Genomic DNA, 23,962 nt, shown 5'->3' on the forward strand with positions numbered 1-23,962 from the left:
GGCCCTTTTCTCCTCCTCGGGTCTCCTCACGAAGCCGGAGGGAAGGAGCTCCCGCTTTCTCTCTCTCTCTCTCTCCCAGCGGCGGCGGAGGCGGCGCCGCCTCACCGAGCTCGACGCCCGCCCGCCCGCCTCGCCGGACGCGAATGGCGCCTGCGCGAGCTCGCGCCACCTCCCCCGTTCGGCCCACCTCCCCCTCCTCGTCTTCCCGTCGTGCCTCGCGAAAGCCTCTGGGAGGAGAGGAAGACGACGAAGGGAAGGGGAGGGGGGAGGAAAAGGAGAGGGAGGACGTAGACGTAAGGGGACGTGGGGGTCATGGTGTGCGTAACCGCTTGCTTCCGGAGGCCATCTTGGGGAGGTCGCTGGGGGGGAAGAAGGCGTGACAGATTCGGGGAGGGAGAGTAGAGGGATTAGAGGCGTTTGCGCCTGCGCGCCTCTAGTGGGCGGAAGGGGCATTGCAGCCCTCTATTGGGAACGTTGATTTATCATGACTGGAAAGTGGGAAAGTATTTACCGTATTTCTTTTATATATTGCTGTGGTTATGTGTCCTCAAGTCACCTCCGATTTATGGGGTTTTGTGAACCCCATCAACCCCTTAACAACCCCGCTCAACTTTGGTAAACCCAAGGCTGGGGGTTTCCTTAAGGAGTCAATGCGTCTCACACTCTTCCTCTTCTCCTACTGCCTTCAACTTTTGCTGACGGTATCTTTTCCAGCGAGGCTCGTCTTATTGTGATGTGCCCAAAGTTCCACAGCCTCAGCTCTGCTATTTTTGCTTCCAGAGAGAGTTTTTTGTTATGTTTCATCAAATTGCATCAAAAGTACAGCCGTCATAATAGGGTTTTCAAGGTAAATGAGACACTTAAAGGGCAATTTACAGTTACCACACAAATACACACACCTTAGTTAACACTACCAATAAAAAGTGCATATATTCCACCTTTCCCTTCCTGAATGGATTTATCTTTTTGTCCTTAACATTAAGAAAAACAATTGGAAAAGTGTTAGGAAAACACAGGACAAATGGGGAATGGAAGATGACAGATAAAATTCTGTGTCTGAGGCAAGATAATCGCACAATTAGAAATCTTGTCTGGGACTTCTCCTAGGTGCTGGTTGCAGAGTTAAGGTAGAAATAGACATTATAGATGACACACAGTGAGAAAAATAACATCTGTAACGGCTGATTATTTGTGAGTGTCACAGCAGAATTTCTCCCCTGCCCCTTTTCAGAGTTTGTAAACCAGCTTTCTTTGTGGCCTGTCTTCAGGACATAAACATGAAGTCTAATTTCTCAAAAATGAAAGGCAGACAGGTGTCTCCTCAACATTCATATGCTTTCAGTTTTCATGATGAGTGGAATGCTTGTCTTTTTTCTAAGTCTTTGGAGGGGGAAAAACCATACACAGGGATTTGAATTCAAGTCTCTAATGCCAACATGGCTTCACATGACTTCTCTTGTGAACTTTACATTCTCACTTTGGAAAAAAAAATTAAACCCCCAAGGTTTGAGACTTTTTCTTATCTCCCTGTTGCAGTTCCATGCCTTGATCTATACTCTGTGAACAGAGTAGAATAATCCGTATCCCTCCCGCGATCCTGTACAATCCACAACCTCCCTGTTGCTTTATTAAAGCAGTTTTTCCTTTTCTCTCCAGTATGGGATCATTTTGAACAGAATCCCAGCTGATCTGAGGCTCTGTTTAGTGAAGCAGATGTTGGAATCCCTTGGTGCTCAAACTGACGATATTCAAGATGAAAGCAAACTGAAATGGAAAAGGGTGATTTTGTGAGGACAGGCATTGATCCAGCTTTTCTAGATCAAGTCCCCTGTGTGTGTGTTTCTTTGTGTGTGTGTGTGTGTGTGTTTGTTTGTTGGGAGGCAGGGCAGCCACCTCAAGATTCACTGGGACCATAAAATCCTCCGTCTCCTTTTGTCCTGGGCTCAGAAGAACCTTCACCCATTTGGTTCACTTGTGATATTTAGGCCTTCATTGTCACTGATGAATGAGTCGCTGCATGTATTTCCAGCTGCATGCGACTCTTGTGACCTGCATGTCATGTGACTTAACAAGCAGCAACTCTTTAATTAGCTGCAGCCCAGCACCACCATTTACATGCACCATTACACTCAAACTGACATAAATCTCCAATAGGATTCTGGCCAGTGTTTTAAACTGCTGTTGTCTTCCCCCTGCTCTGATTTCTCACGCGAGGAGTGTCTAAGACAAATATTCAAAAAAACAAATCAAATAAATAAAATTAAAAGCTTTGCCCACAAGACAAGACTTGCAGACCTCCTCTTTCGACGGCTGTGCGAGGAGTCGGCCCGTCAGTTTCATCTAAGTCCAACGGTGGCTGATCTGAGCTGAAGGACTCTTTGGAGCAACGCCTAATCCCATTGTGCATCATCTTCATTCCAGCTTCCAGTTCGATAAATCAGCGGGGCGAGGGAACTAGGTCATTTCCTCGCCTGTGGAAAAATGATAATGCCATTTGCTGCACGCGACTATTTACTATCCTTCTCTGGATATTCACAGACTTGGCGAGCCTTCTCCTCTTTCCGTTGTCCATGACCTTCAGATGAAAATGAGGAACCATGTGTCTTGGAGACGCGGCTAGACTCCGTGCCCCATCATCCTTGATTCCTCACCATTGGCAAGGCTGACGAGGGTGGGTGGGAGTTGCATCCAGAAAAAAATAATTGCTAATTTTTGTCTTCCACAGAGGGTGTGAAGGCTAGCTCTCTGAGTACTTTTTGGTGCCTTCTGGGAGAAGAGCCAGCCTGGGTGGCCTTGGGCCAGCTGCACAGTCCCAGGGCTCCCTCTAGAGGAAGGGAAGGGGAAACCGCTGCTGAGTCCTCTCTACCTGGAAAACCTTGAAATGGGTAGCCATAAGTCCAAATTGACTGAACATTATTATTGTTATGTCATACTAATTGCCTGTTTGTTCTCCAAAGAAGTTTGTGGGGGGGGGAGAGACTGCCTTAAATTTTTTTAAAACCAAACACCAGCCCTGCAACATACATTAGGTGGAAAGCCAAGGTCCAGGCTCCCTTGACAAGATTTGGACAGAGGGTTAAACCCAGGTTTGGATGGATGGTGCGCTCCCAAGGAGGAGTCCACAAAATTTACCGAGTGGTGTTGACCCATCTCACCTAAGCAGTTCTGAGAGTTTTCATATTTACCAGAAACAGGTCTTTTGTAAACCTAATGGGCATTAGTCACTTTTTCAAGATCAAGCCAACCCCAAAGACTTGGTGTTACTAGGGAGAGAGGAGGGGTGATGCATAACATCAAGGACCTCCCTCATGAAAACATCACACCACTTCAGCCTTATAACAGTTGGGACCCTGTTACTTGCTGGAGTGTCCTCCCCCAAATTCATCTCCCTGGGCCACCAGATCTTCACAAGCCGAACTTCTCTGGGTTGCCGCACTGAAAGAGGCCAGGAAAACATCCACTAGAAGCGGGGCCTTCTCGGTTGTGGCTCCCGCCCGAGCAGTCCTGGCCTCCCTTTAAGAGGTCGCTCAAGACACAGCTTTTTACACAGACCTTTGAAAGCAACCTCACCTCAATTTGCCTTTACTATAACTATTACAATGATGATTAAGTCTGTGTTGTCTTAGTTTAGCGATGTCTTAGCTCCAATGATTTCATATTTATTTTATTATCGCCATGGTTTGTTTATTGTCGTTTCTGATGGATTCCGTTGTTTCTGATCCGCCCAGAAAGATGCCTTCCACTAACAGGGCGATACTAAAAGCTATTTATTAAATAAAAATAAATTACATTACGTTGAATTCATAAATTGCTGAAACCTAACCTCACCCACTATTGCTAAGTCGTTTTAACAGGAGGAGAGATCACTACGATTCCCAATTTCCCAGTCAGTAGAGATATATGAAACGTCTTCTTGGCTCGGGCAAAATCCAAGGCGGTCCTGTGTTTCTCTCGGGACGAACTGGATAGTGGCCTTATCTCCCCGTGGGCTTTGTATGCAAAAAGCGTCTCTCCTTTTTCATTCACACCGGACCCCTCATGTACACACACTTACGCACCGGGGCAGCTTTTAAGAAATAATGATCTCTTATGGGCTGGTGTCTTACAAGATTTGTGTCTGAAGGTCCTCATGCCACACAATCAGCCTTTGGGCACTTTGTGCCAGCCCGTCCTTGTGATCAAAGCTCAGAGTCCTGATGCAAAGCCCAGTCGGACATCGGTTATGACAAGGAAGGCGAGGGCGATGACAAAGAGAATTAACACACAAGAAGGGTTTCTGAGCCGATACAGAAGCTCGGTTGCATTGGAGCAGAAAAACCAACAATGCTGTTGCTTTTCTGAAAGGTAACTGGGGGGGGGGGACTGTTTGGCTGTCTGGATTTGTCCACCTGTAAGTCATGCTGTGCTTCAAAGCTTCACAGTACTCCCCAAAAAATATCTCGCTTACAGCATTTGAGAGAACACTGGTTATTATTTGACTTTATCCATTTTCTTTCTCCCTTTTCAGTTCTATTAAACAACGTTCTCGGATGGCAAGGCATTCATCATTTTTAAAAATAAGCCTGATGAAACCCCAACACAATATGGAATTGCAAAGAGAATTTTTCTAAATCTGCCCTTTTAAATCCGTTGATATTGATCTAACAGCGATGGGAAGCAATACTTTAACACTGCAGTCCTAGGCAGGTCTACTCAAGAACAGACCCTGCCGAATCCCATCGGATCTACTCCAAGGAAAGTGTTTATAGGATTGTTATGCCCTCTGTCCTTGTTTTGTTTTAGGCTGCAGACCTATCACTCTGTACTAGAGATTATTCCTTATGAATCTCATCAGGATGCGCTTAGATCATCATCATATCAGAACTGCAGAGCTGGAAGGGACCCTGTGGATCATCGCGTCCTGGCCGTGTCTAGGAGGCCCAGTGAGGATTTGAACTCCCAACCAGATGCCAAAACCACTGCACTATCCAGCAGTTCTTGGACAGGACCTCGCTGTTAAAACTACTGCTTCACAGGGTATTCATTAATTTAGCACTCTGAGTGCATCAGAAAGTGTGGGACTGCAGAGTTCCTATCCTCTAAATCGGTCCCCAGAAGAAGGGGAAATCCTGGGAACGCTCACTGTTAGTGAACGTTTGAGGAACTCCCTGCCACAAGACGCAGGAGTGACTTGGATGCTGTTCAAATGGGGTGAATGTCTTCCTGGGCTCAGCAGGCCACTCTGGACATCCCCAGAATCAAAGGGGGACACAGGGAGAGGGGCCCTTTGTTGGGCTTTTCAAACTAAACAGCTGGGAACACACAGGATCTCGGCCTCGGTCGTCATCTGTGAAATGGGAATAATGTTGCCCTCGGTAATTGAACTGCTGCCATGATCCTCTGTGGGCAAGATGTTCTCACAAGTTAGGACGTTTCTTAACAAGACAGTGCAAGCTTCTGGCCCTCACAGAGATCTTCAGAGTGAATGAAAAAGCGAAATGGGATGCTGAACTTACATGTGAGGTAAACTAGCACTATAAGAAACAGGAGCAGCTTCACCCATTTTTAAAATTTCTTCTCTCGGTGGTGTCCATGGATCCTCCCAGGCACGGAATCTCACTAGTCCGTCTACAAAGAAATCTGCCTCAGGCCACGGGTAGCACCAGTCCCTTGTGAAAAGCAGGCGTGCTCTGCCAGCATCCCCGAGGGACATCCGGACGGGAAAAGGCCGTTGCTCAAGTTTGTCAGTGTCAACCCGTCAGTCAAACACCTCTCAGATCCTTAATCCGCATGGGCTGGCTCCTTATACAGGTCATCCTTCTTGGAAAAGTGATTTTCAGTTGTGACTAGAAGGTGGGTCAGATGGTAGGACCACACCGAGACACACCAAATGACAAGGCGATTGCTTGTCCTGCTTAATAATTAACATTACAAAGGAGACACTGGCCAGACAGACAGTCTCCAACTTCTCCTTGGCGGCTGCTGGCTCCCCCCCCCCAAGCTTATCGCCTTCCTGTCTTGCAGGAGGAGACAGCTGAGACAGGGGGAAAAGGTAAACATATGTAAATGACAGATGTCAACAAACTTTCAGTGTGGTGTGGAGAAAGTAAATTAACCTCCCCCATCATCCCAATACTAGAATTCATGTTCCTTATTTGGATCCACTCAGAGGTCACTAGAAATCCAGAGGTGATACACTACTAAATAATTCCATCTGTTTTCTTAACAATAATCACAGGCCCTCATGTCAGTTCTGACTTATGGTAAGTGAGCGTTTTCAAGGTTTGCTAGATAGAGAGTAATCAGAAATTATTTACCCTTCCCTTCCTCTAGGGGGCATCCCTGGGATGGTGCAGCTGGCCCAAGGCCACCCAGGCTGGCTCTTCTTGCAGGAGGCACAGCGGAGAATCGAACTCTCAAATCTCTGGCTCTGCAGCCAGATACATCAACCACCGTTTCCTTACAGGAGGTTTAAAAGGGATCGGGTCAATTCACAGAGGACATGGATGTGAATGGCCAATACAGTAGTCAAGATGGCTACACATGACCTCTAGCATGAGAAGCAGTATTTATTTATTACTAATTAATGGAATCAGTTTGGACACAGTTAAAACCCCAGGAGGTCTTTACCCCAATGCTCTCTGCACCCTGTTTTTCTCTGCAGCCCATTATTTCGCAACGGCATGTCTCGTTTTCAAATAAAAGTCCACATCATGGGTGCAGACATTTCTTGCTAGAAGGATGCAACTCTGGGCATTGACATTTCTTGCCAGAAATGCCCACGTACATGTTCTGAACCTCATGGTGCCGTGGTTAAACTGCAGTACTGCAACGATGACTCTGCTCACAACCTGAGTTCGATCTTTCGCTCAGAGAACTACTGCAGCCCTCGCATGTTTCAAACCCAGATGCAACTCCCCCTTTCTCTCTCCTCTCCTCAGATGCCCATAACCCAAACTTATAGGGCAGTGAAGCCTGAAGAATTCCAGGAATTGTCGACCACAGACTGAAATCTGCACACCTGCAGATTACACTCCCCCCCCCCCCAATAAAAGAAGGGCTTTCAAGGTATTTACTGACACTGTTGGCATCTCTGGCTAGAGAAGGCAATGGGGCAGGCACTCAGGTTTATGGGCTGTAATTCCAAGATTTCTTGGAGAATCCCCCAAACCCCCAAAGAGTCCAGCGCTCCTTCCCAACTTTGGCCAGTCCTATCTCCTGACGCGAGGCTGTCAAAAAACGAAGCAGACGTAAGGGCAGGATATTTTACAGAATGTGCGGTAGAGCAACGGGCCTTGATTAAAGCTTTCCCATCCATAGGCTTGGTGGAGGCAGGAAAAAGACTCTTTGAAACAGCTGCGCGCCGGTCTGCTCCTCTGCTTTCTGCGCAAGCTAGCCATGGGGCGGAAAGCTTGATAGTTCCCACCTCCCAATGCCTGCAGCATCTCCCTTGTGCAAAAGGATCAGCTGCTACTGCCCCATCGGAGTCTCTTTGCTTGCATACAGCACAGTAAAGCACTAAACGCAGGGCAGGGAAGCAGTCCCCGCCAGTCCCAACCACATTCCATTTGAAAAGCGTGCACCTTTCCGAGAATCGAGTGTGAAATTACAGCTCCCAGCTGCCTCAAGCCTGAGCCTCTGCAGGGGATGTACACACAAGGCGGAAGGGGCAAATTTCTTTGGGTTCTGCTTTCCGAGAAGACCTTTCAGAAACTTGTGAAGCCTTCCATGAATGCAAAAGCAGGAAGCTGGACGTTCCTTTACACATACATGGAAAGACTACTGGATAGCTCAGTGATTTAGGCGTTTGGCTGCAGAGCCAGAGGTGGGGAGTTTGATTCCCCCACTGGGTCTCCTTGACAGGGGCTGGACTGGATGATCCACAGGGTCCCTTTCCATCTCTGCCATTCTATCTGTGTCTGTGTGTGTCTGTCTGTCTGTCTGTCTATCTATCTATCTGTCTATCTATCTATCTCATATAAATTAAAAAAAATTATAATTTCTAATTACGTATACTTCTATATAATTATAAAATAAGTATAATTTATAATCATAATTTATAGTTTTATATCTATATCTATATGATCATATTTATCTCCGGTGGGAGAGAAAAACAGAACTGACACGTTTGTTCATTCATCCAGGCCAAACGATTTTGACGCATAACTCAGCATCTGTTTGGAATCTCAGTGTCTTCAACCCTATTTGTGGTGACAATTTAAATTCCATTTGAATTCAATTTGGTAACAAAATGAGGGTTGCCCTGCCTGTTTTGCTGGCAGGCGCTTTGTCCCCAATAGCAACATGGAAAGCACGCAGAACGCGATTGTCTCTATGCTGTGTACCAATTGAACCGGGCAGGGATTGGGGGGGTACTATATATTCTTGGACTACAATCCCCAGAATCCCCTGTGGTCAGGCTGGTTGAGGAGCTCTTTGTTGTCCAAGAAAAACATGAACCTTTCTCAAGTTCAGGAACTACTGTATGTCAGTGCAATGGGCTCAGCATTTTTAACGTGTTTAGGTGTTTAAATAGGAACTTCCTAAAGTATTTTGGCGGGAGCCAGAGGTCAGGAGTGGAATGCCCTTGACAGGGGCCGGACTCCACAATTCTTAGGGTTCCTTCCAGGTCTGCAGTTCTCAGTTAAGTCTGCAGATTTCTTAAACAGGAACGGAAATAACTGGGACTTGGATGGATGTCATTGGGCGTCCACTCCCAACAAGGCTCACCATTGGGGATGCTGGCCAAGGCAACACTGGGAGGTGTCAACTGGCCCGTCTCCGACCTTCCAATGCACCACAACGGGTCCAGTGATTCTGCAAGGCAGGGCGGGTCCCCTTGAGGCAGCTGATGCAAGTGTCTTCACACAAGATTAACAAAATATCTGTGAAGATTCTCAGTCCTCCAGGTGAGGTTATCCGGAAGTTGACTCATGACGTTCTTGGACTTCTTCCTTCTTAGGTGGAAACATTTTCCTACTCATCCAAGTAGCTTCTTCAGTCATCCAACTAGCTTCTTCAGACTGAAGAAGCTCCTTGGATGAGTAGCAAAACATTTCAAAGGAAGAATTCCAGTGGCCAGTACCTTGACTCAACTTCCAGAAAGATCAGCGATGGATTTGTTACTTAAATGGTGAATGCTGAATGTTGGGGAGTGGTGCTCACAGGATGTCCTGCTCTCGGTCCTTGAGACAACTTGCCAAGGTTTGGAACTCTGCACCTTGAGAGAGGATAGTGAGGTGCGCTTTGCTGCCGTGGCTCTGGCAGAGGAATATCTTGGGTCCGATCTGTTGCACAGGACAGTTGCAACCACAATAATCTTATCTGAGAGATGATGGCTGTGGCAGCTTTTACAAGCCCTGAGAAAAGGTCTGAGCATGACGACTACTCAGCCCTTTCCCACCCTCACTCTTTCCCAACAGCAGGGCTGGCAAACCTCTGGTACTCCAGATTATCCGAATCACTATGGTCCCCTATTCCAGCGGCTCTGAAGTCTGCAGGGGAGTGAAATCCACTCCAACTTTTCACCCAAGCTTTCCAGGAGCTATCCAAGGTACTGAACCCTACCTCCAAAATAGGCTCCTCTTTTCTAAAGACTGAACTAAAAACTGGAGTGGATTTCGTGTCCTTCCTGACCCTGGAGCCATCCATCTCCATTACCCTCACCCAATGTCCGTGGTTGGCACCAGCTAACAGCAATGCTGGGCCCAAAGACTCTAGAAGGGCTAAAGGTTCCCCATCCTCAGTCAACAGGAAGAAAGAAGCAGCTCCAGGACACAGATCTTACAAATCTTAGAAAGTGATTTATTTCCATAAACGGAAGTACAAATGGGAGCCATTAGCTTCCCTCAAAGTGCTCGGACTGCCACACTGTGCAACCATCACCAGGTTATCCAGATGTCGGGGGGGGGGGTGTCACCTTCTCTTTTAGAAGCTGTAGAACCCTTGGTGCTCAGCCTCAAAAGGCAGAGTCTTCCTTTCTTGGTCTGCTTCTGGATTTGTGTTTTCGGCGTCCTGGAAGAGAGAAAACCATTCAAGTCATCTCTGCTTAGAGATAACGGTGAAGACCTGCTACATTCCTTGTTCCCGTGTACGTAGGCTTCTCCTCAACAAGGCAATGCCTCAACAAGGAATTTTCAAGCCCTTCTAGACTTATTTCCACAAGCTTTAGAGCAAGCCAAGGGGACCCTTCCCTCACCCCCACTCTTTCAAAGTCTATTTGTTTACATAATTTATGTCTCTCTGTGCAAAACTAGCATCCTTTCCCTTGAAGCAACGACGCAGACAGACACCGGAACAAAAAAAAAAATCAGACTATCAACTACAGTGGTGCCTCGCATAACAAGCGCCCCATTTAATGACGAATCCGCATAGTGATGCGGATTTTGCGACCACAAAAGCGATCGCATTGCAATGTTTTTAATGGGTAAACATTGCATTGCAATGATCGGTAAGCGATTCGCTTACCGATTTTCACATTGCGATGTTTCCCCAACAGCTGATCGGCGGTTCCAAAATGGCCACCGGAAGGAAAAAATGGCCGCCCGCAGCATTTTCGCGCGGTTTCCTTGCTTACTGAGGCGGTGAAAATGGCGGCTGTATGGAGGATTTCCGCATAGCGGTGAGTTTATCCCCCATAGGAACACATTGAAGGGGTTTCAATGCATTCCTAAGGGGTTTTTTGCCCCGTATAGCGACGATTCAGGATAGAGACGATTTATCCGGAACGGATTATCATCACTATGCGGGGCACCACTGTATTTAATCTCACACAAACCCACCTTCCTTCTTAAAGGAGACATTTAAAGCCAATAGAATACCAATAGAATACAGTACTTTTTAACAAAATTAAAATGAAATCAATGATCCGAAAGTCAGCTGTTGCAACAAGGACTAAAATCATGTTTGAGAACATACCTGAAAATTGAGAAATGGATGTTGTTCATCCATTTCACAGACGACGTAAGCATGATATTCTAATTTTATGAATTCAGTACATTGCACCTTTTATTATTATTGTACACGGCTTTGAATCTTGAGACCTAAGGAGTTTATAAATCCTTCACTCTGAACAGTTCATAAATATTTATAATTACACTAAAAAAAGAGGTCCCCCAGGAATGAATCAGCTAACTAAAGTGCTTGGCTCAAACGCATGCCTTCCAAACAATGGACATAAGATTCAGAGTTAACTTACCTCGGAAAAGTATTTCTCAATGAGTCCCAAAGCAGCTCGATAAATTAAGACATTCTCGTGAGTCTGGAGAGCTTCAATTTTCTCCAACCCATCAAGTTCCTCTATAAGAAGGCATAGCTTCTCCGTCTCACCTAGTTTTTCGGCAGACTGATGTACGAGACAGAGAAGGAAAAAGTGCTTAAACACCGAATTTCCTATTTGCCTACTTCCCCCTACAACACCCTTTTCAAACAGGTCCTGTGTTAGGGCTGAATGAGGTGAAACATTTAGATTTGCAATTAGAAAGTGGCAAGACATTTTCTTTCCAAAGCACAATCTTTCCAAGCTGCTGTGCTCTCGCAACCATCGCCGGCCAACCGAAGCCTGTTCGTATCTTCTGATGATCAGTCATTGAGCAAAAGTGAACTGACTTCTGAGCTGCAGAGTTCCAGAAATGTCATGCAAGGGCAGAAATGAACAAATTTAAGAAAGTTCAATGACAGGATTCGCTCTAATCTCCGTTTTGACCCTTGGCCAGTTTCAGCTAAAACAACAAGGAGCACCAGGGCGACTCAAGGTCAACTCATGTTATTATAGCATGAGCTTTAGCCCACTTCATCACAGGCATCTCATGAAGCAAGATATAATCTGCAGAGGTTTATGATGGAACAACCTTGTTCGTCCTTAAGATGGCTCAAGAGTCCTTCCTTTTTCTTGAGAATCCATTTCAGTCTAAGGGCAGTTGATTGAATAGCTCAGCAAGTTAGACATCTGGTTGGGGGTTCCCCACTGGGCCTCCCCAGAAGATGAGCCAGCCTGGGGGGCCTTGGGCCAGCTGCACAGTCCCAGGGCTCCCCCTAGAGGAAGGGAAGGGTAAAACACTTGTGTCTTTTCTACCTAGAAAACCACGAAAGGGTCATGCTAAATCAGAATTGACTTGATGCCATACAGTTACTTTTATTATTAGTTGTCCTTTAGCTACTTCCAGTCATGGCTGTTGTTATGCAATTCAAGTGTTATGGGGTATAGAGGCGTACATGGTTATACAAGTGAAAATGAAAAATTAATTTCTTTCTTCCCACTTGCTGGGATGATAAAAGAGGTTCGCTGGGGCTTCCCTCCACACAGACATCAGACCTTTTTGTGTGTGTGCAAAAAAGAAAAAAAAAGGAGAAGGGTGCTTTTGTTTTGCACACAGCATCTTGCATTTTACATATATGTTTTGCACAAAATAAACAGTTTAAACAGAAAACCACCAAGATTTCTCTCTCTATTTTTGCATCCATTACTAATTTTACTGATTAAGGAAGAAAGGCACAGCCTTTTTACTTTTGTGGCAGAAGAAAACAAATCAGACAACAGTTAATGTTTCAATTGAGTTTCCCGAGATATTCTATTTTATCAAGGAGAAAATTTGCAAGCATTATGATATCCAAGACAATAATGTATACAAGAAGAAATATCACCATAATATCCCATCTGTAGTCCTCACATATTCATCTTTTTTTGTTTCACAGAAAATAATCCATGGAAGTGGGGAGTAATATTTCCACCATACCTTTAGGTTCATAGCACTATGTACCCCTTATCTGTATTGCACTATCCATTTCTACCACTTTAAAAAGTTACTTTTCAGTACAACTCCCAGATCACACACACCTTGGCCCACAATGGACACGGCCGGCTGCAGGACAGTCGTTTCAAAGCCACAACCCAAAACTGAATCAGCAGAGGCCCCAATGCCAGTGGGTTGGCGAATCCATTCCAGGTTTTATTGTGTCATTTCCAGGAGTTATCTAAGGTCTATCAAACCTATCTGGGAAAGGAGCAAAACACTTTGCATGGCTCCCTAGAAATTCAGAGTGAAAACCTGGAACGGATTGACCACCCGACTGGCATCAGAACCTCCCCTGCCTCCATCTCTGCCCATGGTCTACGCCAGTACCAAGGTGATTCTTATGGAAATGAATCCAGGAAACGAAGGTGGCCATCTTCTCATTGAGTTTCCCGCTGTAGCAACCCCCTGTTGCCTGGAGGATCGGAAGAAGAGGCACGCTGCAAGCTGGACCTAAAGGCAAACTTGGGGGGTAGCGGTAGCATACGCCCACTTACCAGGAAGAAGTTCGAGATGCTGTCCAAGACGACTAGGATGGTTTTACCATCTCGGGCAGTCAACAGGTTCAATAAAGGCTTCAAGACCCCCGCCTGGACCAGTTCCACCACTTGCTCCACAGTGCCCCCAGTGGTGAAGTTGGCAACTGCCCAGACCGCCTCCTTCTGGGCTCTGAATTCACCCTGTCCAAGAAAGAAGGCAGAGGAACAAGAGAAGGGCTGTTAACAACAGAGTGTCAGCCGTTCCTAGCGCAGCATCACGGTCTCATCGCCTGCAGGATTCTCTCCTCTTTGCACCCGAGTTGTCATCTCGCCCACGGAAAAGCAGGAGGCACCCAAATCGGCTCATTTGGAGCCTATCCACTATTTATTACGATATCATTCTGGCTCTAGCCCTCATCGTGCACTGTTTTCACAAACCGGGAACGACACAAACTTCTGCCCAGCACGCAGTGAACAGCCAAGTGGGATGGCTTCAACAGACCATCGGCTACTAGCCAAGCAAGCTATAGGTCCTCCTCAGTATCATAGGTGGCAGGTTTTTCCCCTCTTGGTGTTTTGTGCTTCACCCATTACCTTTCCCTCCATATGTGCAAACGTTCAAGAACCTCTTGGCAGTCATAAGGACTAGAAACTCTTTTTTTCCAGTTAAATAAGTTCTTTTTTCCCAATAAAGGGGTGGGGGGGGGAAGGACATTTACTTGTGTGCAAATGGCTTTTTTGCAGCTTGCATACATGCACTGGTGATCCCCAAGCTTATCTGATATCCAAGGCCCTTATATTTTGAGTGCATTTGTGACACAAACAATAATAATTCCGGACAATGGGAGGTGTTACCTTATCCAGCAACTCCACCAGCGAGGGGAGCAAGCCGCAGGTGATCAGCTGCTGGATCTGGCTGCAGGGCCCGGCTGCGATGTTGCTCAGAGTCCAGGCCGCCTCCTTCTGCACGGTTGACTTCGGGTGACGCAGGAGACGGGGCAGAACCGACAGGACACCCGCATCAATGGCCATCTGCGTCTGCTGGTCTGTCCCCGTGACAATGTTGCCCATTGCGCGGAGAGCTGGAGTCTTGAAAATAAAAGCCAGGCCCAGCTTTGTAGTAGCGGCTTACTTCCCCTAAAAACTTTACGAGGTCAAACTACACATTACAGGGATGTCCCTCTGAAGCCCAAATCTCTTAGTGTTCCAGAGCCACGAGGCAGGCAGACCTGCATGGGATCAGACTGGCAAATGAAGCTCACATTGACCCCCTAATGACCCACCACGAAGCAAAGCAAGCCAACGGCCAAACCATAAACGACAGCGACACTCAGAGGCTGTCAGCACATCAAGGGTTTCTTCTCCCAATGAGAGGTTCTCTCTAATGTCTAAAGTCAGCCCCGACTTACCAGAAGAGGGAGCTCCGCATGGGTCAGAAACACCACCAGCCGCGACAGGACACCCGCCTCTACCACCACTTGAATCCGATCATTGGATCCGTCAGTCAGGTAAGAGATGGCCCAGCAGGCGTCCGTCAGGATTTCTTCATCCTCGTGCTCCAGCAGGCGGGTGAGCGTGGGGAGGATCTGCTTCACGGCCCCGAGAGGAGGGCAGGGGTTCTTGTTTCTGCAGAGGTTGGAGAGTGTCCAGGTGATGTTCCGCAGAAACCCAACCTGGAACCAGAAGAAGATTGTATTCAAGCATCTCTTGGGGAGGGGGGGGCGCAGCACAGAGAAGCCGGCTTTACCCCGAGCACCAGATCCTGGCAGCCCCCGACAGGCCTCCTAATGAGCCTGAAGTCTTGCTAGAAACCAAAGGGGCTCAACGGCTTTGGTCGTAACACAAGGTGGCAAGATTCAGTGAAAGAGAAAGAGAACAGGACCATGGTATCCATGGGGGATATACCAAGCCCCCTCTGCAGATGCCAAAAACAAACAAACAAAAAAACAAACACAGGAGTATTGAACTCTTTACCTTGCATGGTCTCTGGTTTCTGCTAGTGGCCAGTTCTGGTAAATACACCATGGAAATATGCATAAATACGTATTTCTGGGATCCCCCCCCCCCCGTATTTTCAGGCAGCAGATAAGTGAATCTGCAGGGACTGATCCCACAAGCGGGGTGGGTGGGGGTTGTACTGTAACACTAAGAAAACAGGGAGGCAGTAACAGATGAGGAAGACTTGAACATGAAACAGATTGACTCTGAAAGAGAAGTCACGGCCTTTGCTTTCCAAGACCTCAGCTGGGCCGTTAAGGATGGGACCTGTTGGAGGTCACTCCTTCATAGAGTCACTGTATGTTGAAAGCAGTTGGTTGGCCTATAGTGTACACAATTCTAGCATGGGTCCCCTCCCCTCCCTCTACCAATACAGTAGTGCCTCGCTTAACGACGATAATCTGTTCCAGGAAAATGTGAAAACGTCCTAAAGCGAAATTAAAAAATCCATTGAAACGCACTGAAAACCGTTCAATGCGTTCCAATGGGCTAAAAACTCACCGTCCAGCGAAGATTCTCCATACAGCGGCCATTTTCGGTGCCTGTATAGCGAGGAATCCGTCCCTAAGCACAGCGGGGAGCCATTTTAAGCACCCAGTGGCCATTTTGAAAACCCAACGATCAGCTGTTTTTGATTGTCGTAAAGCAAAAATCAGTTCCCGAAGCAGGGAAGCGATCATTGCTAAGCGAAATTCCCCCATTTAGATCATCGTTTTGCGATTGCAATTGCGATCGCAAAAACATTGTCGTAAAGCAGATTCATCATAATGGGGGCAATCGTTAAGCGGGGCATGACTGTAGTTAAAAGTGAGTAGCTTGCTTTCTAGGGTTAAAGGAGGAACCAACCATCCCATCAGAATCATCTCAAGCTGGAGAGCATACATACTGGGGTCGTGGGGGCCACCAGCGCCAAAAGCGGTGGAATCACATTGAAGCTGATCAGGGCATCTCTGTACAACGGTCCGTCACCTACACAGAAGGAGCAGTCTCCATGAGCCCGGAGGGTTTGGCATTAAGCCAAGAAACACGTCTCTTTCAAATAAAACATCATCCAGCTGCCATCATCAAAACGTTTAAAAGGGCATCATCATCCTTCTCTACCTGGGAAGACAACCCGTGTTCCTTTTTTTTTTACCCAGGACTTCAGCTCTGTCCATCGATCTTGTACCGTGACTCTTAGCTTTTCTATTTTATGCAAAGTAAGGTCATCTGGCTGGCTCGGCCATTTAGATCTTTGGCTTCATGAGCCCGAGGTTGGGAGATTTGATTCCCCCCACTGGGCCTCTTGGGAAAAGAGCCAGCCTAGGTAGCCTTGGGCCAGCGGCACAGTCGCTTCCCCCATAGGAAGAGAATAGCAAATCGGTTCAGAGCATTCCTTACCCAGAAAAGCCCTGGAAAAATTTGCCATAAGTCAGAATTGACTTGAACAGCGCATCATCAAGACATGGTTATTATTGGCCCACCTTGGCTGAGGCCAATGGGCATTAAGGAGGCCAGAACAACTGCCCGGGACCCAGGGGCGGGAAGGATGATCAAACTGTTCGTCCACACTCAATTGGAAGCCCCACGGCGTACCTGCGATGTTGCCCATGGCCCACACCGCTTGCTCACAGATGTGCAGATAGGGAGAAGATAAGAGGACGACAAAGGCTTGGATGGCGTTGGCTTCCACCACCGCTCTGGTCTGGTCCGAAGTTCCCGAAGCAATGTTTGTGAGCGCCCAGGCGGCTTCGAATTGCAAGCCAGGGACATCGTGGTGGTACAAGAAGTCCACCAGTTTCGGAATGATCCCGCTTTCGATGACTTGGTTGATGGGCGGATTCTTCTGCCTGGAGAGCAGCTTCCTGCCGGAGAAAAGAAGAGAGCAGCCCGGGTGAACTCCGATGCCTGAACCAACAGATGCATCCTCACAGCTCAAGGGCAGAAGGACGTGTGATTGTATAGATCATGATGCCAATGAAAAGAAGGTACAAGATTCTGCAGCAACTGTTGTGAGAGTCCCTGCAAGGAACCAAGCCCGCCATTAAATGGAACCTTTATTATGATCTACTGTGAATGTGCAAACATTTAATCTCCAGCTTCGGAGCAGAGGTTCCTTTGCGCCACTGTTAAAGCCTGCAAAGGACCTGAGATTAATCCAGGGGCACCTTGCTCCAGTCTTTATTCTTCCAGAGAAGGAAACTCTGCCTCTATCTCGACTGTCTGAACCTTACTTTCCAATCTAGCACTTTATCTGCAGTTCTTGCAGGGTTGGAAGACCATTTTGAACTTCTTCCCTTCCTTTCCAGTTTTTTACCGTCTCGCCTGAAGAAAAGTTCTGTAACACTCAGAAGACTGGATGTTTTATACATTTACAGTTGATCCTAAGGAAGGTTCGATCCCTTGTGGGTTTTACTTTCCTCTTCCAGATTAACACAGTCCGTTAGACTCGAGGCAAAGTGTTTGCTGAAAAGGATTTTCACCTTGCCTTTTGGCCCGGTGGGTCTATAGACGGGGCAAGAGAGACTACGGGGCAGTCTCTTCCAGTTCTGTGCTGGGCTTGTACCAGCAAGAATTGAACAGTGCAAGGAAAAACATGAACGTTTTTTTCCCCTCAATTAAAAGGGAGATTTGTATTCGCAAAGACTTTCACGGCCGGGATCCAATGCTTGTTGTGGGTTTTTTGGGCTCTTTGGCCGTGTTCTGAAGGTTGTTCTTCCTAACATTTCACCATCTCCTGAAAAGGACAAAAGCCCATCTCACAGCCATAAATACTCCACTCCCAAGCCAACTACACCAGAGCACAGAGTGCTGTCCTCTGAAGAGGCCGGCCACAGAGACTGGCGAAACGTTAGGAAGAACAACCTTCAGAAGATGGCCAAAGAGCCTGAAAACGCCACAAAAACCATTAAAAGGGAGGTCTTTAGGAGCCTTGTGGTGCAGCGGTTCAACTGCAGTACTGCAGCCATGACTTTGCTCATGACCTGGGTTTAATCTCAGCGAGCTGGCTTGAGCTTCGTTCATCCTTCCAAGGTCGGTAAACTGAGGACTGAGCTCCCGGGTGGGAGGCAATGTGTAACTTGCATAGTAAAAATGCAAACCACCGAGAGAGTGCTTTAAGCGCTATAAGCTGCACCATTTGCTTTAGTGCAGGGTTGAGCAGCATCTGGAAGAGAACCTCAAGCTGCTTTTGGCTTCTCCATGATTTTTGTAGTTCCAGCCGCAATACGAGGACAAAAATGGAGCGCCAGATTCCTAGAAGCTCAAGGAAAATTGTGATTCGTAAGCAAAACAAGGCACAAAAGGATGGCACTCCGGAAAAAGGACTCCAGGATTTGGGAACTGGCTTCCAAGCCAGCATATGTTGCTCATCTCTGGCTTAAAGGGCACAAAAGGGGGCAGGGCTAATCAAGAGTTCTCAAGAGGATGAAATTCCAGACCGATGGAGCTGCCACTGAAAAGGCCCCGCCTTGCGACTGTCTCACTTGTTGAAATGTAGTGGCCTTGCAAGAAGCCACGGTGTGCAAGTTAAACTGGGCAGCTTTTCCTGCAAAACCTGGGGGGACCAAAGCCTGTGGCACAGACGTGTAGATTTGTGAATGCGATGGGGAAATCAATGCTTTGAAACAAACACAGCCCCCGCCGAAACAGATCCCGAACGGCAAGGGTTCATTGAGAGGTGAAAACCAAAGGGACGTTTGGAGCGCCGAAGGTGCAGGATGGAAAAGCGAGGCTCCCCCTGGCGTAAAATAGGTGCGACGTAGTCACAATGTCATTGCAGCAGCTCAAGAGGGCCTCCGCACCTCCCACCGATATGGCAAGGGAAAATGAGGATGGCGTGGGAGGACTGAGAAGACCGGTGGGTGCTCCTCTCCCTGTGGGCTATAGCAGGCTCAGCCCAAAACTGAAATCTCCCCTCTGCCTGTAACTCGGGGGGGGGGGGAGCCTATAATGCAGTTTTTGTGGACCTAAAAGGTCCGCACAAAATACCAAGCCGATGTGGCTTTCATTTACCGGACTGCGTGGGCCGCCTTCATTTGTAGCTGCGGGTCGTCCGACTGTATCGTCTTGACCATGTCTTCCAGAGAGAGATGGGCGGCCTGCGTCAGGGAGAGAAAGGGTTACAGAGCTGACAGCCCCCTGGAAAGCTGCAGGGCATGTGCACACACACACGCACCCTGGTGAAGGCAGGTTCCCAACCAACAGCAGGCTGCCCAAATCTACTATTCATGAATTTCCGCAGGAGTAAATTTGATGGACCAGGGAAACCTCATCATGTATCTCCTGCAATGGGCCAAGAGGATGTCAATCTGTCTGCCTGTCATTAACACATATAGTGCTTGGACAAGTTGACAAAGAGATAGGATGTTTTTCCTCTTTGATCTTTTCTAGATCTACATGCAGACTGCTACTCTTATGGCTTCCTTCCTCTTTTGCTCTTCAAAGTCCTTTTCCCTGTCCTGCACCTCTGTTTGAATTATACAGAAATATAGTTTTCAGCAGACATGCACGCACAGAAGCCCAGACTTAGGGGTTCCTCTGTCCAAATTCCAAAGCTGTTCAGATTTCCTTTAACAGAAGAGTAATCTCGTTTTTCCTTTCACTTGACTAACTGTATCCAGAGCAGTTGCTCCTTTCTGCTCTTCACCAACTCAGCACTGGGCTGCTGTCCTTTCTAATTAAACACCAATTAATCCGAACACTCATATCCTCCAACTTCAGGAAGCTGCAAACTCAAGATTTTGTATTTTTTGTTTTTTTTTGCAAAAGAGACCCAGGACACACTGGTAGATCTCCGGGCAATTTTTAAGAAGCACTAATAGGTGTTTCTTAGTCCCCCATCATTTAATATTAATTACAACTGAGATTTTTAAAAATCCACTCTGATTAGCCTTGGACTAATTGCTCATCACAAGTGTAATGTAGAAGTATTATTAGGTTGATTTTTAACTAGGCCATTGCACACACTGAGTTATGCTGAAGAATCCCTGATCCACCAGCAAAGCTGGTGGTAGGTCTTAATTGCACTACACCCTTCTCCCCCTTTTCTATCCAAATTTGGACCCCGTGGTCTAGGAAACGCAAGGGTTAACTCACATCCCAGAACATAACAGACCCAAGGCTTATAGGATTGATAGCCCAAGATTTCATCCACCTTCTTGGCACCCTCTCTCGGGAATCCTGTTCCCACTGAGCGTAGCTCTTGCCATGTCATAAGACGGGAGAAAAACAGATTTTTCCCAGGAACACTAGATACAGCAAGCTGCCCCTGCTGTATTGCAAAAGGGTGCTTTGGTCTAGAATGGACCATTAAGAGCCATTGATTTTACAAAAGACCTGTTCCTCATTTGTTGATGTCTATAAATACAGCAAGTTTGAATTCTTCTTATGGGATGGAGTGTTTCCGGGAATTCTCATAAAGTCATTATGCTACATCAGTCACCACACACACACATATATATACCTCAGCCTTTTCCTCTTTTTCTGGAGAAAGTGTATTTTCTGCCGTGAAGCAGATGTTCCTCCGCTTCAAGATCTGCTCGTCCTTCCTCGCCTTGCGAAGTTCGACTCCAACTTCCCTCCTTTGCACCCTCATCACCTGGCCAGAGAAACAGTCCAGGGTTAAGCCCATACGGGCCAAACAAACAACAGGAAAACTCCAGTCCTAGGGAGCAGGGACTCTGGAAAACCAGATTTTCTGCAGCCTGGAGAAGACAAGACTTCTCCCTTTTAAGCGTTAACTGTGCCATTTGATAGGATTGGCTTTTATGCAGAACCTTGTAACCTTAGGGACGAAACCAATGCAAAAAGGTGTGTGTTTGATCAGAAATAGGGCATCTTCTACTGAGACTTTGGAAAAGTTACTTTTTTGGGGGGGGGGGATAATAATGCCCAGAAATCCCCAAAGAGCACAGAGAGGGATTTCCCAATGGGACCATAACCTGAATAACTTTTTGGACTACAACCCCCAGAATCCTTCAACTATTATTTGTGCTGGTTGGGGGATCCTGGGGATTTTGGTCCCCACTTCAAATATCCAAATTCTGCTACCTGGAATAAAACAAAAATCCTTCTTTTAAACAAACACATATCCTCGGTTCCATTGAGGCGAAGAAATCCAGTTAGGGAGCTTTGGTGTTTTCTCTCCAGGGCACTCACTCTTGTCAGCTGGGAGAGTTTGAGAAATGCAAGCTGAATTGCATGTATAATGCCAGTTTGCCCCTGGGAAATTTTGTTATGTGCAGTTTGATGGCTTCACATTTGTCTGCTACCCAGAAATTCCCCCCATGGTCCCCTATTGGAGTTTTTCCAACCTTGCATGCTGCCTTTAGTAGGTCTGGCTGGGAGGGACCTTTCTGGGCCGAACTGACTGCCAGTCCAATCAGTACTAACCAATCGTTCCTTCCCTGCCCCTTAATTCAAAGAGAGTTCCGCCTCCCTGCTTGAGAGTTTCTCTGTCCCTCTCTTGAGTCTGTGGAAATCTGGTGTCGAAAGCAGTCATGTGGGTCAGGTTGCTGTTTGATCTGTTGAACTGTAAGTAATGAAACCTTTGATTCTTTCTACTACTGTCTCAGAGTGATTTATTAAGACTGTAAATGCAGTGACTGCAAAAAAAGGGTAGACTAATCTGAGGAACCCGATGCAATTCTGCTCTTTGAATCCCTGCATGCCTGCTGTGCAACTAGAGGATTTTAACCAGAAATTCAAAGCTCTGCACCACCCACTTATCAGGATCCCCATACATACTGCCAAGTCTTTGCCACGGTTTTTGAATTTCCTCATCCGCTCATCTTGCTCTGTAGTGGTGGGCATCCTAGGGAACTGTTTCGGGAACAGCACACAGATTTGCTGGCAGGCTGAGCCGCCCCTTCCCTAAGCAACCATAAAGAGACATCTTTACCAACACACAATCCAACACAGCTGAACTCACGTGGAGTGCTCAGTCGGCCACACTGGCGTCTTCTTTTTACTCCAAAGAAAACCCCCAGCCTCAGTGGGCTGACCCTCTTTTACTGACTTATCTTCCCGCCCTAAGATAAATACTCTCCTCTTTAAAAACAACTTAGAAAATCCTAAAAAAGGATCCCCACCAGTCAGAATTTTGATGGCATTTTTTGTTAGCTTAAGGTATTGACTTGGGAGCAAAGACGGCCCCTTCATCATATTACCCAATGTAATGTTTCATGCTTATCTTCCAAATCAAAGATGATCACAGCAAGTAAGTGTTATTTTTTCCAAGCCCCAGAATCCACCCCACCTCCCCATCATGATCCTTGGTGGACTCTAGCTATTCCAATTCTTTCAAGCTGTGAAATTTGGCTTTTGTTCCAGAAGGCTTTTAATTGAAATAACATCAACTGTAGGTCCTGATGGCAATTTTTAGATCTATTTTAATTGTATTTTAAGCGCTTTATCTTTTGTTGTATTTTAATTGTTGTAAGCCGCCCAGAGACCTTTGGGTAGAGTGGGCGGCATATAAGTTTAATAAATAAATAAATTTTGCATTTCACTCTCAACACCAGTTTGTCTTGAAAAGCACAGAGCTACTGACCCTCTGGCAGAGTTAACATCATCCTGTATTAGCTTTGCTGCCAGAGAAGGTTTCTGATGTTAAGAATAGGGTTGACAGGAAGATATACATTTTAAAACTCAGTCACCATGCCTCAATTTATAGAGATCTAAAGCCTCCAAATTGTACAGGAATTCCTGTAAAGATTCTCCCCCTCCTTAGGATGGGGTGCAGGATACGGCCAGCATCAATGCTCTGTACACCTCATCATCTGCTAAGGGCTCACAGACGTATAAGTTCCTGAATACATAGTTCTCTCATGTTTTTCAACTTAACAAGGGCCAACTTCACTCCTTTGAGGGTGTTACTGCCATTTCAAAATTACTTTTGAAGCTACAGTGGCCCTCCCTAATGTACGACACAGTGCAGCAGAAATAGGTACATTATTCAAATGTTAACTTGCACTACTGGATGGGGGAAAATGTTTTCAGAGGTAATTAAAGTATTTACAGACAGCAACTCCTACAATTCCTTTTAGATATGGGAAATGTTGGGGTAACTTATTTCAAAACTGTACTGGTAACTAACTACTTTGGGAGAGGGCTTGGAATTATAACTCTCAAGAGCCTGGTTTCTGAAAGTAACTTTTTACACTGCACTCTACAGTTTCAGATTTAGACCCATTTTTTAAACAAACAAGAAATTAAGCCACCAGTGGGGAGCAGGAGAAGCTTCCTTTCAAGTTAACCACCTGCCAATAACATTGCTTAATTTTTTTAAAAAAAGGATGAAAATAAAGCTATCAGGGTCAGCTGTGAAGATGCTATTTTTATCCTACTGTAATCAATTAATCAAACGTTTAGGCCATAATTCTCCACTCTTTTCCCCAAAAACAAGCTCAGTTGAACTATGCAGGGCTTACTCCCAAAGAGTAAAGAGACATGCATTTGCACCATACTTTTTTTAAAGCTTTTCTTAGAATCTAAGCAGAAATTGACACTTCTCCAATAAGTAAAATAAATCAGCAAAATAATATTTCTTCTCCCAAGCCCTGGTGGGGTTACAGTGTGTCCTCCTGTCTCTGCTGCTTTGCAGGAGAACCAAAGCAACCATAACTACTCACGACTCTTTTCCTTCCAGGTGTTGCACAAGGCGCGCCTTCATCCGAATGCAGTTTAAATCTCCCAGGAAGGCCCGTTCGATTGTCGGTCCTCACATTTCTATTG

The 23,962-nt window shown here is 46.5% G+C and overlaps 1 protein-coding gene across 1 annotated transcript; it reads right to left on the bottom strand.

Annotated features, from left to right (window-relative positions):
* Positions 1 to 9,762: 9,762 nt before the first annotated feature.
* KPNA7 (karyopherin subunit alpha 7) lies at positions 9,763 to 23,962 on the bottom strand. The gene is made up of 11 exons (XM_020808685.3): positions 23,860 to 23,962; positions 21,974 to 22,099; positions 20,691 to 20,825; positions 19,241 to 19,326; positions 16,823 to 17,091; positions 16,134 to 16,216; positions 14,659 to 14,922; positions 14,105 to 14,338; positions 13,268 to 13,450; positions 11,177 to 11,323; positions 9,763 to 9,993 (listed from the first exon to the last, which is right to left on the bottom strand). Exons 2-11 carry the CDS (start codon positions 22,037 to 22,039, stop codon positions 9,907 to 9,909), a joined length of 1,554 nt encoding a protein of 517 aa, XP_020664344.3. The 5' UTR covers positions 22,040 to 22,099; positions 23,860 to 23,962; the 3' UTR covers positions 9,763 to 9,906.

This window comes from Pogona vitticeps, chromosome 13, assembly GCF_051106095.1.
Source record: "Pogona vitticeps strain Pit_001003342236 chromosome 13, PviZW2.1, whole genome shotgun sequence".
In the NCBI taxonomy this organism is placed as follows: Eukaryota; Metazoa; Chordata; class Lepidosauria; order Squamata; family Agamidae; genus Pogona; species Pogona vitticeps.

Bases quoted from the DNA above. Each gene is read 5' to 3' on its own strand.
- KPNA7 (XM_020808685.3), bottom strand. From the start codon at position 22,039: ATGCCCACCACTACAGAGCAAGATGAGCGGATGAGGAAATTCAAAAAC. The intron at 17,092-19,240 runs GTAAATGAAAGC...TTTCTCCGGCAG, and splicing joins AAGGCGGCCCACGCAGTCCG to GAAGCTGCTCTCCAGGCAGA. The intron at 16,217-16,822 runs GTACGCCGTGGG...CCTTCTGTGTAG, and splicing joins GGCCATGGGCAACATCGCAG to GTGACGGACCGTTGTACAGA.